The sequence below is a fragment of the Ictalurus punctatus genome, chromosome 14 (assembly GCF_001660625.3).
Source record: "Ictalurus punctatus breed USDA103 chromosome 14, Coco_2.0, whole genome shotgun sequence".
Classification (NCBI taxonomy): domain Eukaryota; kingdom Metazoa; phylum Chordata; class Actinopteri; order Siluriformes; family Ictaluridae; genus Ictalurus; species Ictalurus punctatus.
In genome coordinates, this window is record NC_030429.2 from 29,029,431 (window position 1) to 29,045,085 (window position 15,655).

General features: G+C 45.1%; 1 protein-coding gene across 12 annotated transcripts in view; it reads left to right on the plus strand.

The window, feature by feature from the left end:
• Nucleotides 1–15,655, plus strand: part of LOC108274785 (A kinase (PRKA) anchor protein 9) — a 90,992-nt gene that overhangs the window by 71,723 nt on the left and 3,614 nt on the right. For 6 of the 12 annotated variants that reach the window (XM_053686023.1, XM_053686032.1, XM_053686027.1 and 3 more), the window contains 13 exons: nucleotides 6–192; nucleotides 275–410; nucleotides 506–656; nucleotides 856–948; nucleotides 1,049–1,156; nucleotides 4,649–4,954; nucleotides 5,043–5,200; nucleotides 5,361–5,472; nucleotides 6,860–7,036; nucleotides 7,329–7,520; nucleotides 7,620–7,885; nucleotides 8,088–8,170; nucleotides 9,825–9,939. In XM_053686023.1, the coding sequence (XP_053541998.1) occupies nucleotides 6–192; nucleotides 275–410; nucleotides 506–656; nucleotides 856–948; nucleotides 1,049–1,156; nucleotides 4,649–4,954; nucleotides 5,043–5,200; nucleotides 5,361–5,472; nucleotides 6,860–7,036; nucleotides 7,329–7,520; nucleotides 7,620–7,885; nucleotides 8,088–8,170; nucleotides 9,825–9,939 (2,084 nt within the window). Of the gene's footprint in view, nucleotides 1–5; nucleotides 193–274; nucleotides 411–505; nucleotides 657–855; nucleotides 949–1,048; nucleotides 1,157–4,648; nucleotides 4,955–5,042; nucleotides 5,201–5,360; nucleotides 5,473–6,859; nucleotides 7,037–7,328; nucleotides 7,521–7,619; nucleotides 7,886–8,087; nucleotides 8,171–9,824; nucleotides 9,940–13,905; nucleotides 14,059–15,655 lie in introns of those variants that run through there. The other 6 variants (XM_053686026.1, XM_053686034.1, XR_008397896.1 and 3 more) reach the window with 5 other exon arrangements.

The following is a 15,655-nucleotide window of genomic DNA, read 5'->3' on the forward strand; positions in this document are numbered from 1 at the left end:
TGTAGGCGCTCCTCAGGGAGGTCCATCAGGAGGGAATGCAGGTTCTCTCTCTGTCTGAGCTGAGTGTGTGTGACGACTCCGCAGACCGCAGCAGCCTCTTAGCACAGATCACGCACCTCCAGGCTCAGCTCTCACAGCTGCAACAGGACACACACACCAACCAGCAACTGCCTCACACACTGGGCATGACAGGTACAACCCCCCGCCCCACACACACACACTTGGGATTTAGAGGTAACATCACTGCTACACTGAGTAAAATACGTGATTTCAGAGAAACAGACAGGAGAGAGAGACAGAGAGACGGAGGAGTGTGAGAGACTGAAGGCTGAGCTAGCACAGGTCAAACTGGAGCTGAAGACGTCACAGAAAACCCAACACACACACCTGAGAGAGCTCGATACACTCAGGTGAGACCCACACACACATACAGGTGTGTGTACAGCAGAGGATTCTCATCGTCATGCGTCTGTTTATATTTGTGTATATTTGTGCGGACCGACAGGGCCGAGGTGTGTGTGAAGGCATCTGAACTGGACGCGGCGAGTGACCGGCTGGCAGCGGAGCAGCGGCGGGCGAGAGAGCTGCAGTGGGAGGTGGAGAGAGAGCGGAGCAGGGCTGACCGGAGGGCTGAGGGAGAGAGGGAGGCGCTGGAGGTAAGTCATAGTTACAGGAATTAGGAAGTGATTGCCCCATTAATAATCATCGCTAGTACCTGTGAAAGTGGGCGGAGTCATCATATAGAACCAAATGCCTGTGGTTTAGAGTCACAACATGGCACTGTCTGATTTGGATCTCGCCCACTGTAGAAGGTGATTGTGCTCACCTGACCTCTGTCTGTCTGTCTATCTTTAGGATGTGAGACTCGCTCTGGAGGAGGAGAGACAGGTTTCAGCACAGAGAGAAGCAGAACTCTCCAAATACATGGCCCTGGCTACACAACTGCAGGTACTGCGTGTGTGTGTGTGTGTGTGTGTGTCTGTCTGTGTGTGTGCACAAACCCGTGTGTATACGTGTTTGTATGCTCAAACCTGTGTGTGTGTTTCAGGTCCAGTTAGAATCTCAGAACCGTCAGATAAATGATCTGAGCTCTGACCTTCAGAAGGAGAAAGAGTTCAATGCTGAACTGCTTAAACACACACAACACCCCCTACAGGTCAGCGCAACACTCCACCCCAACACACACACACGCAAAAAACATTCGGATATGCTTACCTGAGCATAACCTGCCACATGAAACAGCTCAAGAATAACAGTAAGAGCTGCAGAAACATAATCACACCGGTATCATCCGGTGTCACCTAGAAGAGGATGGGTTCATTTCTGAGTCTGGTTCCTCTTGAAGTTTCTTCCTCACATCATCTCAGAATGTTTTTCCTTGCCATTATCACCTCTGGTTGGTCCTTAAGGGGCGGTCACACTACACATTTCCTTCCATTGACTTCCATTCATACGCACACTCATGTCAGTAAGTTTCACATTTTGGCAAAGTTTAAGTTTGGTGAACTCTGACCTGCGAATTTGTATCACGTAAAACCGTGTGACCAATAGAAGATCGACACGTCTTCTTATTGAAGATATTGTCGTTGCATTACTCCACCTAGGTTTTGTGGACTCACTTCTCTTAAATCTACTTCTGTATTAATGTGCTTCTCTGTTTTGATGCTCTGACCGGGTTAGAGTTTCTGTTTATTTAATTTTATTAGTGTTATCTCCTCGGCTTTACGTGCTACACTGTTATATTATTTGTTACAAGTCTTTAAAAGGTAAGGACATTATATTTATTATTCCGTGCAGACTGTTTATCAGTCTTGGTAATTTTGTTGGTTAGCCCAGTTTACTCTCCGAGTTGTTTTCACATTGTGGACAACGTTCGGGTTCTGTAGGATACACTGCCGTCTCATTAGTTTATGGAGACTTTTGGTGTTTGGAGGATTGTGAGAGTGAGCAGAACATGCCAATGCTTTGAAGGATGTAATGTTATTTAATTGCGAATCTGTTTTTAGAGGATTTAAACTTAACATGGTGAACAAATTATATTATAGAATTCAGGCAGTCTTACTGGGGTTATCTCATACAGTGTAGCAAGTGATAATCTGGAAAGACCTTTGAATATCACAGTCTAAAACTGGATTTAAAGAGAAGCAAATTAGTAAATGAATCACATGTAATTGAATCATATGTAAATGAATCACATGAAAATGTATCACTTGAATATGAATCTCATGAATATGAATCTCATGAAAATGAATCACATGTAAATGAACCATATGAAAATGAATAAATAAATTAAAGACAGAAGATCGACACGTCACACTGTGACTTCTTCAGAATATCCAGGAAGCACTGATTAGAGCGGTGTCGCACCGCCCCGTATTATACAACACCGCTTTCAAAGAATATAAAATCAATATCAAAAGAGAGAGGGTGAACCCATAGCTTTCTCATTTGCAGACACATTCGTCACCGTCACAACAATAACACTGCTAACACGTCAGAATCCGTGATGGGTGTGGATTTTAAAAATGCAATGCCTTGGCATGTGAGCTCATATCCGGTTGACTCCCGTATTCACAGTGGTCTCTGAAGATATTTTGCATGCTGAAAGTTTCGTGTGACCGCCCTTTAGGGATAGATTTAAATTTATATAAGGATTTCTGTAACACTGCCTTGTGGCAATGTCTGTCGTTAAAACTGGTTTATAAATGCAATTTTATTGAATTGAACCATCATGACGGTGTCACTGGCGTACGTGCTCAGCACAGCAGTAAGTCATGAACACGGGCTCAACATGGTAAAGTCTCCACTGCCTTAGAAGGATCTTACAGCAAGACAATGCCCTCAACAAGGACCTGTTTGTACAGGCTAGCATTCAGGCACGTTCAGTGGCCATGTCAGGCACATGAAGAACTCCCTAAAGAGGAGTTTGTCAGAGGTACAGAACAGCACCATTGTCTCAAATGCCATTGAAAATCCACCTACAGTGCCCTCCACTAATATTGGCACCCTTGGTAAATTTGATCTTTTGTAAAAAAAAAAAAATAAAAAAAAAAAAATTCACAAAAATACTCTGCTCTCATGGACATCAAATAATTGAGAACACAGCACAGGTTTATCGAAAAAAAAATCTGTTAAATATAGGTGTACGACAATTATTGCCACCCTTTTATTCAATACTAAAAGCTCTCTTTGCCAAGATAACAGCTCTGAATCTTGATGAGGTTGGAGAATACATGGTGAGGGATCTGAGAGCGTTCCTCTATGCAGAATCTCTCCAGATCTTTCACATTTTGAGGTCCACGCTGGTGGACTCTCCTCTTCAGTTCACCCCACAGGTTTTCTATGGGGTTCTGGTCAGGGGACTGGGATGGTCATGGCAGGAGCTTGATTTTGTGGTCAGTAAACCATCTTTGTGTTGATTTTGATGATGTTTTGGATCACTGTCCTGCTGGAAGATCCAACCACGGCCCATTTGAATCTTTCTGTCAGAGGCAGTCAGGTTTTCATTTAATATCTGTTGATATTTGAGAGAGTCCATGATGCCATGTATCCTAACAAAATGTCCAGGTCTCTGCAGAAAAACAGCCCAAAACATTAAAGATCCACCTCCATATTTAACCGTGGGCATGAGGGACTTTTCCATACGGCTACCTCTCTGTGTGCTCCAAAACCTCCTCTGTGTTCATTACCAAAAAGCTCTGTTCTGGTTTCATCTGACCATAGACCCCGATCCCATTTGAAGTTCCAGTAGTGTCGGCACACTGAAGACGCTCGAGTTTGTTTTTGGATGAGAGTAGAGGCTTTAGTCTTGAACCCCTTCCAAACAGCTTGTGGTGATGTCGGTGACTTCAGATTGTAGTTTTGGAGACTTTCTGACCCCAAGACACAACTAACTTCTGCAGTTCTCCAGCTGTGATCCTTGGAGATGTTTTATCCACTCGAACCGTCCTCTTCACAGTGTGTTCAGACGATATAGACACACGTCCAATTCCAGGTTGATTCATAACATTTCCAGTTGACTTGAACTTCTTTATTATTGCCCTGATGGTGAAACGGGCGTTTTCAATGCTTGTGCTATTTTCTTATAGACACGCCCCATTGTGTGAAGCTCAACAACGTTTTGCTGCACATCACAGCTATATTCCTTGTTCTTATCCATTGTTATGAATGACTGAGGGAATTTGGCCTGTGTGTTACCTCATATTTATACCCCTGTGAAACAGGAAGTCATGGTTGAACAATTTCCTGTTCCTAGTCACCCAGGTTTAAAAAAAAAAAAAAAATTAATATCAATGGGAATATACTTCAAATATTTTTTTCTCATATGAATTAATAGGTGTGCCAGTAATTGTTTTACACCTATATTTAACAAAGATTTTTCTTATAAACCTGTGTTGTGTTTGCAATTGTTTAATATCCATGAGAGCAGAGTATTTTTATGAATTATTTTAACAAAAGATCAAAAGGTTAAACAATAAAGACATTTTTTCACAGCCTTCTTTGCTCATATTTACCAAGGGTGCCAATATTAATGGAGAGCACTGTATACACAGCACACACTGTGGTGCACCAGGATGCATTACCAGGCTCACATGGTGTGTTAGTCTCTGCTACATGACTGAAACTGAAGTGTGCTGTGTGTTTGTAGGTGGAGGATGGCATTCCCTCTGTAGCGGACAATGTGCTCCAATCTCTGCAGGCCCAGCTGAAGGAGAAGCAGGCCACCCTGGTGGAGCTGAGGGCACAGGCAGAGCAGAGGGTGCTGCAGGAGTTGGAGCAGAAGCAGAAGTGGCAGGATGAGAGGACACTCCTCCAGAGACGAATAGATGAGCTCCAGAGCCTGTTTCAGGGAGAGAGGGAGCGAGGGAAGGGCATAGAGAGAGAAAAAGAAAGGCTGGAGTGCAGAGTTGTGGAGCTGATGGAGAAGAGCAGCACCAACCTGAGTTCACCAAATGTACCACTTTCTGTCTAATTAGAGGTCTAATTTGGTGTCTGGTGTCCAGTAGTTATGTACTGAACTGTTGCTTTAACTGTGTGAGCAGGAGCGAATGGGTGACTGGATGTTGGAGCAGAAATCGAACAGAACCATGCCTCTGGACTCCATCAGTATACCCTTCCTGAACACAGCAGGGGCAACAGATGTCAAGGACATGGACAGCGCTATTGCAAAGCTACAGCAAATGTCCAGCCAAATCAACAGGTATGTGGAAAAAGCAGCCATAGATATAGTCTATGTCTGGAGGTCTGAGTGCTAAGGTCTAAGTGTACCTGCTGTCATGTTCAGAAATCCCAAAAGTGGTCTAAAAAAGGTCTAAAAGTGATTGCACTCTCAAATAATCCTGTTTCTCCCACTACCTTAGGCTTACTGTGGAGGGTGCTGACAGAGAGAGTTTCAGCTGGTTACAGAGGAACGTTCAGGATATTTTGTCATTCCTGCAGAAATTCTCCTCAGCACCCCTTACTGGACCAGAGGTGAGACAAAGACACTTCTAGTGCAGGTACAGGGTCAGGAAATTGGGATGAGGCAGGGGTACAGCTCAAATAACAACACACGGAAAACAAATTGAGTAGAAAAGGACACAGCCTGGTGTAACGACTTGGTATGCATATCGGGTAATGACACAGGGATACAGATGAGGTATTGAAATTGGAGGGATCTCAAGGTAATGATACGGGGGGGGCTGTCCTGAAAAAGAAAGAAACCACTGGTGTAATGAGCAGCAGACGCTGAACGGGTTGGCCAATGAAAACAACCTCTGATGACATAAACAGTGTGAGAGCTGTGAAGAAAAACCTAAAAACACCAGTCACTGACCTCACCAACAACGTCCACAGGACTCGGGTGAAGGTCTCACAATCCACTATTTGAAGAAATACAGAATCAGCCACAAATTTCTGGAACCAAAACGAACCTCTACCAAAGTGCTGGAAAGGCCGAGGTGTGGAGAAAGAAAGGATCTGCTCATGATCCAAAACATATGAGCTCATCTGTGAAACATGGTGGAGGTAGTGTCATGGCTTGGGCTTGCATGGCTGCTTCTGGAACATTCTCACTAATCTTTATTGGCCTTAACCCAACTGATCAGCATTTCACTTCCTGAAGAGGAGACTGAAGGGAGAAACCCCCCGAAACCAACAACAACTGAAAGAGGCTGCATTTAAAAACCTGGAAAAGCTTCACAGAAGTAAAAACAGTTTAGTGTCTGTCTGTCTCAGACTTGATGCAGTTATTAAAAGCAAGGGAAATGTAACCGAATATGAAGTGTTATTTACTTTGACTGTCTGTTCCAATACTTTTGCTCAACTAAAGATTGGGTGCTCTGCAACCAAAGGTGCCATGTTCTAAGCTCTAACATGTCTAGATGTAAATATCAAGACATGAAGCTGAAATTCTGATCCTATCGTCTCATATTCATCTTTTGATCTCAAACTCGGATGTCCTCAGTGTAGCACAAAGACGGCAACTGGTCTCGCTGTTCCACTGGATTCGGAGGAGACATTGATCAGGGTAACGTCATGGGGGATGCAGATCAGAGTAAAGATACAGGGAGATTGGAGTAACAATGCAGCGGAGACAAAGCAAGTAACCACATGGAGATGCAGATCAGTAATAACACAGGGATGATGAGGGCAACAAGACGCCGAACACGGACTGTGGCTGCAGATCCCATAAGCAAACACGGCCACATAGATTGGAAAACTGTACTATATGATAGCTAATTTAATTTTCATGAGGGGATGATTCTCCAGTGTACGAAATAGGAACCAGGTAGACATTTGGGACATTTCAAGGTGCACATTTCTTATTCTGCTGTGTGTGTGTGTGTGTGTGTGTGTGTGTGTGTGTGTGTGTGATTAGAGTTCTGCCCTGACGACCGGTGGTTTCTCCAGCGTGTTAACCGAGCGGCTGCTGCGTCAGAATGCGGAGCTAACCGGCTACATCAGTCGTCTAACAGAGGAGAAGAACGAGCTGAGGAATCAAATTCTGAGACTAGAGGAGGAGCTGAGGAGACTGCACCACCTTAAGGCCCATAGCGTCAGTGCAAGACATTTTATTATTCTTAAAAAATAATCTTTTGGTATAAATCTATGAAATAAAATCTAAAACAGGGTGACTCAGGGGTTAAGGCATTGGACTACTGATGGGAAGTTAGTGAGTTCAAATCCCAGCACCAACCTGCCATTGTTGGGTCAGATAACTGATCAATTAAATCCTGACAAAACAGAAATGTTGCCTGTGTGTCTGTCTCACTCTCGCTCCCTGTCTCACTCTCTCCCCTTTCTCACTCTCTCTCCCTGTCCCTCCCTCTCTTCCTCGTTCTTTGCAGTCCCTCAGATCTGGCTCAGAGGTCCTGGAGGGTGTGTCGGAGGTGCAGAGGGAGGTGTGGATGAGAGAGAAGAGCAGGATGGAGAAATCCCTCCGTCAGGCAGAGGTGGAGATTTCACGCCTGCGGGCAGAGATTCGCTCTGACACGGTGCGAGACCTCAGCACGGTCGACGCCGACAATGCCACACTAAAGGTGATTGAATTATATGTTGTTCGTACGAGATTAATATTAGCAGTACGTAAACATGGGTAAACATGAGGAAGAAATTACATTAGTTGATAATACTTACAGTGTAACTCCGCCCACTCCGTGCAGAGGATTTATGGAAAATACCTGCGCTCCGAGAGTTTTCGCAAAGCTCTGATCTACCAAAAGAAATACCTGCTGCTGCTGCTGGGGGGCTTTCAGGAGTGTGAGGAGGCTACACTCTCACTGATCGCCGGCATGACCGGCCCACATGTCTACACACACACCACCTTACTGGAGTGTGTAAGTCACCGGCACCGTGGATACACACGCTTCCGATCTGCTGCTCGCGTCTGCATCGCCATCTTCAGGTAAAACACTGAAACCAAGACATATCTACATGACCATTCCTTAAATCACACACCATGCTGCTTTCAGCCAATCAGAACACACCATGCTGCTCTCAACCAATCAGAACACATCCTACTGCTCTTACCCAATCAGATCACACTGTACTGCTCTCAACAATTGGAACACACTTACTTGACTCATTAGCTATGTTTGGATCCTCAGGATGCGTTTTCTGGTTCGGAGATGGCAGAAGGTGACGGGGGGATCAATCACCATCAGCAGGAATGGTGTAGGACAGAGCCCAGGTATCGCTCTCGCTCTCTCTCTCACACACACACACACACACACACACACACACACATGCAAGAGAATGATTACTGAAATCCTGGACTCCTCAGTAAGGCTGTAATACTCTTGTGTGTATGTGGCTCTAAAGCAGAATGTATGCTTCACTTCTTACGCATATGCTTGGAATACAGCGTGTAATACGTGTGATGCAAATTCCGTCATCAGCAGAATACGTGTGTACAGTACGCGATCCGCCCGATTTTTCTAACCGCAAGTACTTCATACACGCAGGTCGCACATGCACATTTTTTACTTTTGCATTATTTAGTTGTTCCACAAGGTGGCACCAGTGACCCAGGGCTGTTGATTCTTAACGTAGTTGAGAAAAATCAAATATATCAGAGGCTTTATACACTGTATGGCACAAAAGTATGTGCACTCCTGACCATCACACTCATATGTTGTTCTTTCCCATACTGTTAGCACAAAGTCTGAAGCACACAGATGTGTAGAACGTCTCTGTATGCTGTAGTAATAGTTTCCTTTCACTGGAACCAAGAATCCCAAAAACTGTTCCAGCATGACACACAGTGCACAAAGTGAGCTCCATGAAGACGTGGTGTGTGAAGGTTGTCCTGCACAGAACCCTGACCTCAACCCCACTGAACACCTTTGGGATGAACTGGAACTGGAGTCTCCTCACATCGACATCAGCACCTGACCTCAACCTCACTAACGCTCTTGTAGCTGAATGATCACTAATCCCCAGAGTCGCGCCCCAAAATCACACTCACAAATCCCCACAGCCACGCCCCAAAATCACACTCACAAATCCCCAAAGCAACGCCCCAAAATCACACTCACAAATCCCCACAGCCACGCCCCAAAATCACACTCACAAATCCCCACAGCCACGCTCCAAAATCTAGTGTCTTCTCAGAAGAGTGGAGCGCATTCTAACAGTAAAGAGGAATAAATCTGGAACGGAATGTTCAACGAGCACATATGGGTGTGATGGTCAGGTGTCCATAAACTTTTAGAAGAAGAAGAAGCCATTATACTGGCACCCTGTCCAGGGTGTACCCCGCCTTGTGCACTATGCTCCCTGTGCTAGGCTCCAGGTTCCCCGTGACCCTGAAAGGATAAAGCCGTATAGAAGATGGATGGATGGAGAAGCCATTATTTCTCACAAGTTACAGCACAGTGAAATTCTTTTCTTTGCATATTCTAGCTTGTTAGGAAGTTGGGGTCAGAGCACAGGGTCAGCCATGATCGCAGATCCCAGGAGCAGAGAGGGTTTAGGGCATTGTTCAAGAGACCTTCAGCTTGGCGATGCTGGGGCTTGAACCCCCGACCTTCTGATCAGAAACCCAGAGCCTTTACTGTAGATCCACCGCTGCCCTATATTTAGTGTTTATTTGTGGCATTTCACTATTCTACAGTCCTCATTCCTCAGGTTCTTCAATCCTCAATGTGTCCTTAAAATCCTCAGTTCAGCTATAAGACTCTAAGTGTGCTTCTGGAATCCTCTGTGTGGCTTGAGAATGTCCTAGTCTTCTTCCAGGATCTTCAGTACAGCTCTAGAATACTCAGTTCAGGTTTCGAATTCTCAGTACAGTTCTAGGATCTATGAAATGTTCTAGAGTCCTCATTTGTGGCATGTGTGTGCAGTGATGGAGGTGAGGAACGACTCTCCCTACCTGCAGCCATATGGAGAGAGAAGAGGAACAAACAGAGGAAGAACAGGACGAGAGTCACCTCACACTGCACACTCCACACAGCACAGGTAACACACACACACACACACACACACTGCACACTCCACACAGCACAGGTAACACACACACACACACACTGCACACTCCACACAGCACAGGTAACACACACACACACACACACACTGCACACTCCACACAGCACAGGTAACACACACACACACACACACACACACTGCACACTCCACACAGCACAGGTAACACACACACACACACACACACTGCACACTCCACACAGCACAGGTAACACACACACACACACACACACACACACTGCACACTCCACACAGCACAGGTAACACACACACACACATTGCACACAGCACTGGTAACACACATTTCATCACCTTCACCAGCTCCAAATCTGTCCAAGCAATGCAACCTTTAAAAACGGACCAGGCTTCGGTAGACTGCGTCTTAACTACAGTGGACCGCTTACAGCATCCACCCTTTATCTGCTGCGTCCCGAGTCACGCTGACGATCGGGACATGAACACGTGCGTGTAGAGGAGTGTGAAACCCCATGGGACAGGATCCGTGTATAAACTACAGACTACACGGAATCCGTCCGGAAATGCTTTTCATCTGTTAAACAAACGTCCAGTGAACATCACCTGATCAAATCTTACGTCTTAATACTCGTTTAGGAAGATTTTACCAGAAAAGGTTTGAGATATATATATATATATATTAATATAAATATATTTAAATATATATATAAATATATAAATGTAAAACATCTCATTATAATCTTAACCGCTCTACTTTCCTTTGGTTTCATTTTTATTGTATTTATCCACTTCAGCATTTTTGTCTGTTTTTGCCATGAAAATAACCATACATGCTGATATGAAAAACTACACTACTGTCTCTCTGTCTCTGTCTCTCTCTCTGTCTCTCTCTCTCTCTCTGTCTCTCTCTCTGTCTCTCTCTGTCTCTCTCTCTCTCTCTCTGTCTCTCTCTCTCTCTCTCTCTCTCTCTCTCTGTCTCTGTCTTTCTCTCTGTCTCTGTCTCTCTCTCTGTCTCTCTCTCTCTGTCTCTCTCTCTCTGTCTCTCTCTCTCTCTCTGTCTCTCTCTCTCGCTCTCTGTCTCTCTCTCTCTGTCTCTCTCTCTCTTTCTCTCTGTGTCTCTCTCTGTGTCTCTCTCTGTGTGTCTCTCTCTCTCTCTCTGTCTCTCTCTGTCTCTCTCTCTCTCTGTCTCTCTCTCTCTCTCTCTCTCTCTGTGTCTCTCTCTCTCTCTGTCTCTCTCTCTCTGTCTCTCTCTCTCTCTGTCTCTCTCTCTCTCTGTGTCTCTCTCTCTGTCTGTCTGTCTCTCTCTCTCTCTCTCTCTCTCTCTCTCTCTGGTGTATGCTGGGAGTGGGTGTGGTTAGCGCGAGAGCTGCGTGTGTGAGAGCATTTGTCCTTCCTTGGACGCTTTATTCTTTAATCTACTTTCTCTATTATTTCTCTTTGTTGTGAGCGAGTGTGCGCGTTGAGGTTTATAAGTTATCTGATCCTTTTTTTTTCTTAAGGTGGAGTGTGTGTGTGTGTGTGTGTGTTTGGTGGAGTCGGCGGCTGCCGGCGTGGCCGGTCGGCATGGCGGCAGGTGAACAGTTTAGCTTTCACAAACTGACTCGCAGACACGCCGTTAAACTGTCCCCACCTGACGGAGCTCGGTGGAGGAGTGTAGTCTAGCGGTCGGTGAGCTTGTCGGTTATGAAAGTATTAAAGCTGCGTCTAGAATGAACAGCGCGGTTGTGATCTTTCTAGATAACATGGATAAAGTAAATCAGCTACTTGTGAACGGAATAGTGATTAAAGGTTCTCACGTGTCAGTTTTGTCCCTCGTAAATCCCGCTAAAAAGGTCATGATCTCAAACATACCCCCGTTTCTAGAAAACGAGCTTTTGGAGAAAGAGCTGGAGCGGTACGGTAAACTAGTGTCTCCGATAAAGATGATCCCTATCAGCTGTAAGTCTCCCCACCTCAAACACGTCGTGTCTTTCAGAAGGCAGGTTCATATGATTCTTAAAAAGAGCGACGAAGAACTGAACTTGGTGTTTAAGTTTAAAATCAATGACTTTGACTACACCGTGCATGTAACGTCAGAAACCATGAAGTGTTTTGGGTGTGACGCTGTAGGACACGTGATCCGCTCGTGCCCGGAGAGAGCAGGCGAGAGCCGGCCAGCTGCTCACGCAGAGGGACCCCTGCCCGTTAGAGCCGAAAGCAGGGCCTCGGTACCGGACGAACCGCAGGGAAGCGTGCAGGCCTCGCAGGAGGAAACCCGAGACGATAGCGATCAGGAGAATGAGGTGACGGGGAACGTAGAGGGAGAACAGAACGAACAGGGTGGTTTAGATGTGGAGGTGAACGTTGGTCACACCGCAACCAGGGTGGCAGAGTCAGTGTTGGCTAATGAGGAGGAGGTTCACATGGACGCTGACCTCCCTAAATTATCCACCAAGAGGAAAAATCCGGAAAATAAATCAAACACTGAAAAAATTGCAAAAGTGTCAAAGATTAAATCAATGGGCTGTTCATCTCAGTCAGAGGACGGTCTTACAAACACACAAGAGGGTGAAAGTGTGGAAAGTGATGTAGGCGGAGACTCTCAGATGGAGGTAGAGGGCGCTTACTCTTCCACTGAAATTCAGTCGTTTTTAGACAGGACAAAAGGCATGCGTTTCGTTAAAGTTGAGGATTTTTTCCCAGATTTAAAATTGTTCCTTAATTCTGTTAAAATGTTTATGAAGAACACAGAAAGCACCGATCAACCAACTTTTAGTGAACAAGACGGTTATCGTCTCAAGAAACTGATGACGAAAGTTAGAGAGAAAATGGTGAAAGATGGTTAAATGTCTCACATTCTTTTCTCCCTATTTTGTCTCAATCTCACGTTTCTGTTCGAATGCAGTTTATCATTTGCCATGTGCGACATAAAGCTGGGATCCTTGAATATTAATGGTGCTAGAGAGGATGTGAAGAGAGCGTCCCTTTTCAGCTTGTTTAAGGCTAAGAAGCTAAATGTCATATTCCTACAAGAAACACATAGCACAGCGGATAATGAAACTGCATGGAAGAAGGAATGGGACGGGGAAACATTCCTCAGTCATAAGAGCAGTAACAGCGGAGGGGTTGGCGTCTTGTTTTCTAGAGATTTTTTACCCATCTCTTGTGTAACTGAGGAAATCATTGAGGGACGTTTGTTAAAGATACAAGCTGTATTCGAAAATATCAAATTAAATTTTATCAATGTGTATGCTCCAACTGTAGGCACAGAAAGGGTGGTCTTCTTAAACACTTTAAACACTGTTATTAGTAATTGTGGTGATGACGGATATATGTTCCTGGGTGGTGATTTTAACTGCACTGCAAACGCAGTGCTGGATAGAAACCACCCGGAGCCACATGGAGCCAGTAAGGGATGTCTGGTTAAATTAATCGATGCAAACGATCTGTGTGATGTTTGGAGGCTCTTCCACACCACTCAGCGTCAGTATACTTGGGCTCATGTGAAAGACAACTTTTTGTCTTTGGCAAGGCTTGATAGATTTTATTGTTTCGCACATCAAAGCAACATACTGAGAAGCTGCTCAATACACCCAGTTGGAATCTCAGACCACTCCCTTGTCCAAGTTTCCATCTTTATTAAGGATGTGAAATGTAATAGCGCCTACTGGCATTTTAACGTGTCTCTGTTGTCTGACAATGCTTTTAAGGATATTTTTGTGTATTTTTGGAGAAGTTATACAAAAACTAAGTCCGAATACACGTCTCTACAACAGTGGTGGGACATAGGGAAGGGTAAGATCAAACAGCTGTGCCTACAGTACACTCTCAATGTCACAAAAGACATGACGAGGGCCATGAAAAATTTGGAGAGTGAAATAGTGAAGCTGCAAGATTTGGCAAATTTATCTAGAAAAGGAGAACATTTAAAAAGTCTCCAGAGGAAAAAATCAGCTCTATCTAACCTGTTGGGTTTCTCTGCTCAAGGTGCTCTGGTTCGATCTCGTCACCAAAATGTTGTAAAGATGGATGCACCCTCTCACTTTTTCTTTGGCCTTGAACACAGGAATGGACAGAGGAAGCTCATGCACTCTCTGCGGTCCAACACCGGGCACCTGCTACAGGAGTCTGTGGAGATCCGTAAGTGTGCAGTAACTTTTTATGAAAAGCTTTTCAGGAAAGAGTTCCAGGAGAAACCAGAGGTGGCGCAGTCCTTTTATGAGGGTTTACCCAAGGTCTCAGAGGAGGTCAACGCAGACCTGGAGGCTGAAATCACTGCTGCTGAGCTACTTTCTGCGTTGCAGAGCCTAAAGTGCGGTAAGGCACCAGGTATTGATGGTCTTCCTGTGGACTTTTATAAAGCATTCTGGCCTGTGATCGGAGAGGATCTACTGCTTGTTATCAGAGACAGTTTGAACAAGGGGCAACTACCATTGAGCTGCAGGAGGGCAATCCTTACCCTTCTCCCTAAAAAAGGAGATTTACAGGAGATCAGAAACTGGCGACCAGTGGCTCTTCTCAGCACTGACTACAAACTTTTATCAAAGGTGTTGGCCATGAGGCTGAGACAAGTTATGGAGCATGTTGTCCATGTCGATCAGACCTACTGCATACCCAACAGGTTGATATCTGATAACATCATTCTAATTCGTGATGTTCTGGACCTCTCCAAGTCATTGGGCTGTGATTCCTGCTTGATTTCTCTAGATCAGGAAAAGGCCTTTGACAGAGTTGAACATCAATATCTGTGGCAAACGCTAGGTGCGTTCGGGTTCAGCTCGGGTTTTATAAACATGGTGCGAGTCTTGTACAGTGACATTGAGAGTATTTTAAAGATCAACGGTGGTTTAAGTGCTCCTTTTAAGGTTCAGAGAGGAGTCAGACAAGGCTGCTCACTATCCGGCATGCTGTACTCCTTGGCCATAGAGCCTCTCCTAAACAGATTAAGACGGTCTCTTTCAGGTGTAACCCTTCCTGGTTGTGAAACAGTTTTTAAATTATCTGCTTATGCTGACGATGTTGTTGTCATCACCGAGAAACAAGAAGATATTGACACCCTTGTAGAAAGCATTAATGAGTTTGGTGTAGTGTCCTCTGCAAGAATTAACTGGGGAAAAAGTGAAGCGATAACATTGGGCGGTGAGCTGTGTAAGAAACTGGTTTTACCTGCTGGGCTGAGGTGGAACAAATGCGGTTTCAAGTATCTTGGTGTTTATCTCGGTGATGATACTTCTGTGGGGAAAAATTGGGATAATGTTTTAGAGAAGGTGGAAGGGCGTTTAAATAAATGGAAATGGATTTTACCGCACATGTCTTTGAGGGGTCGCACACTTGTGATTAACAATCTGGTGTCGTCTATGCTGTGGCACCGCTTAGCGTGCGTAGACCCTCCAGCACAGCTGCTGGCCAAAATACAAGCAGCATTGGTGAACTTTTTCTGGGACCGTTTGCATTGGGTCCCGCAAAGCGTACTTTTTCTACCCAAGGAGGAAGGAGGGCAGGGACTCCTCCATCTCGCCAGCAGGGGCGCCGCCTTCCGACTCCAGTTCATTCAGAGGCTCCTTGTTGGGCCCAGAGACCTTGTCTGGAGACCCTTGGCCCGAACCATATTGACACGAGGCCGGAATTTGGGTCTTGCTGAGTCTTTGTGGCTGATGGACCTGACTTCTCACAAACTTCAAGATCTTCCAAAGTTCTACCAAGGACTGTTTACTGTGTGGGGGATGCTCCACAAAAG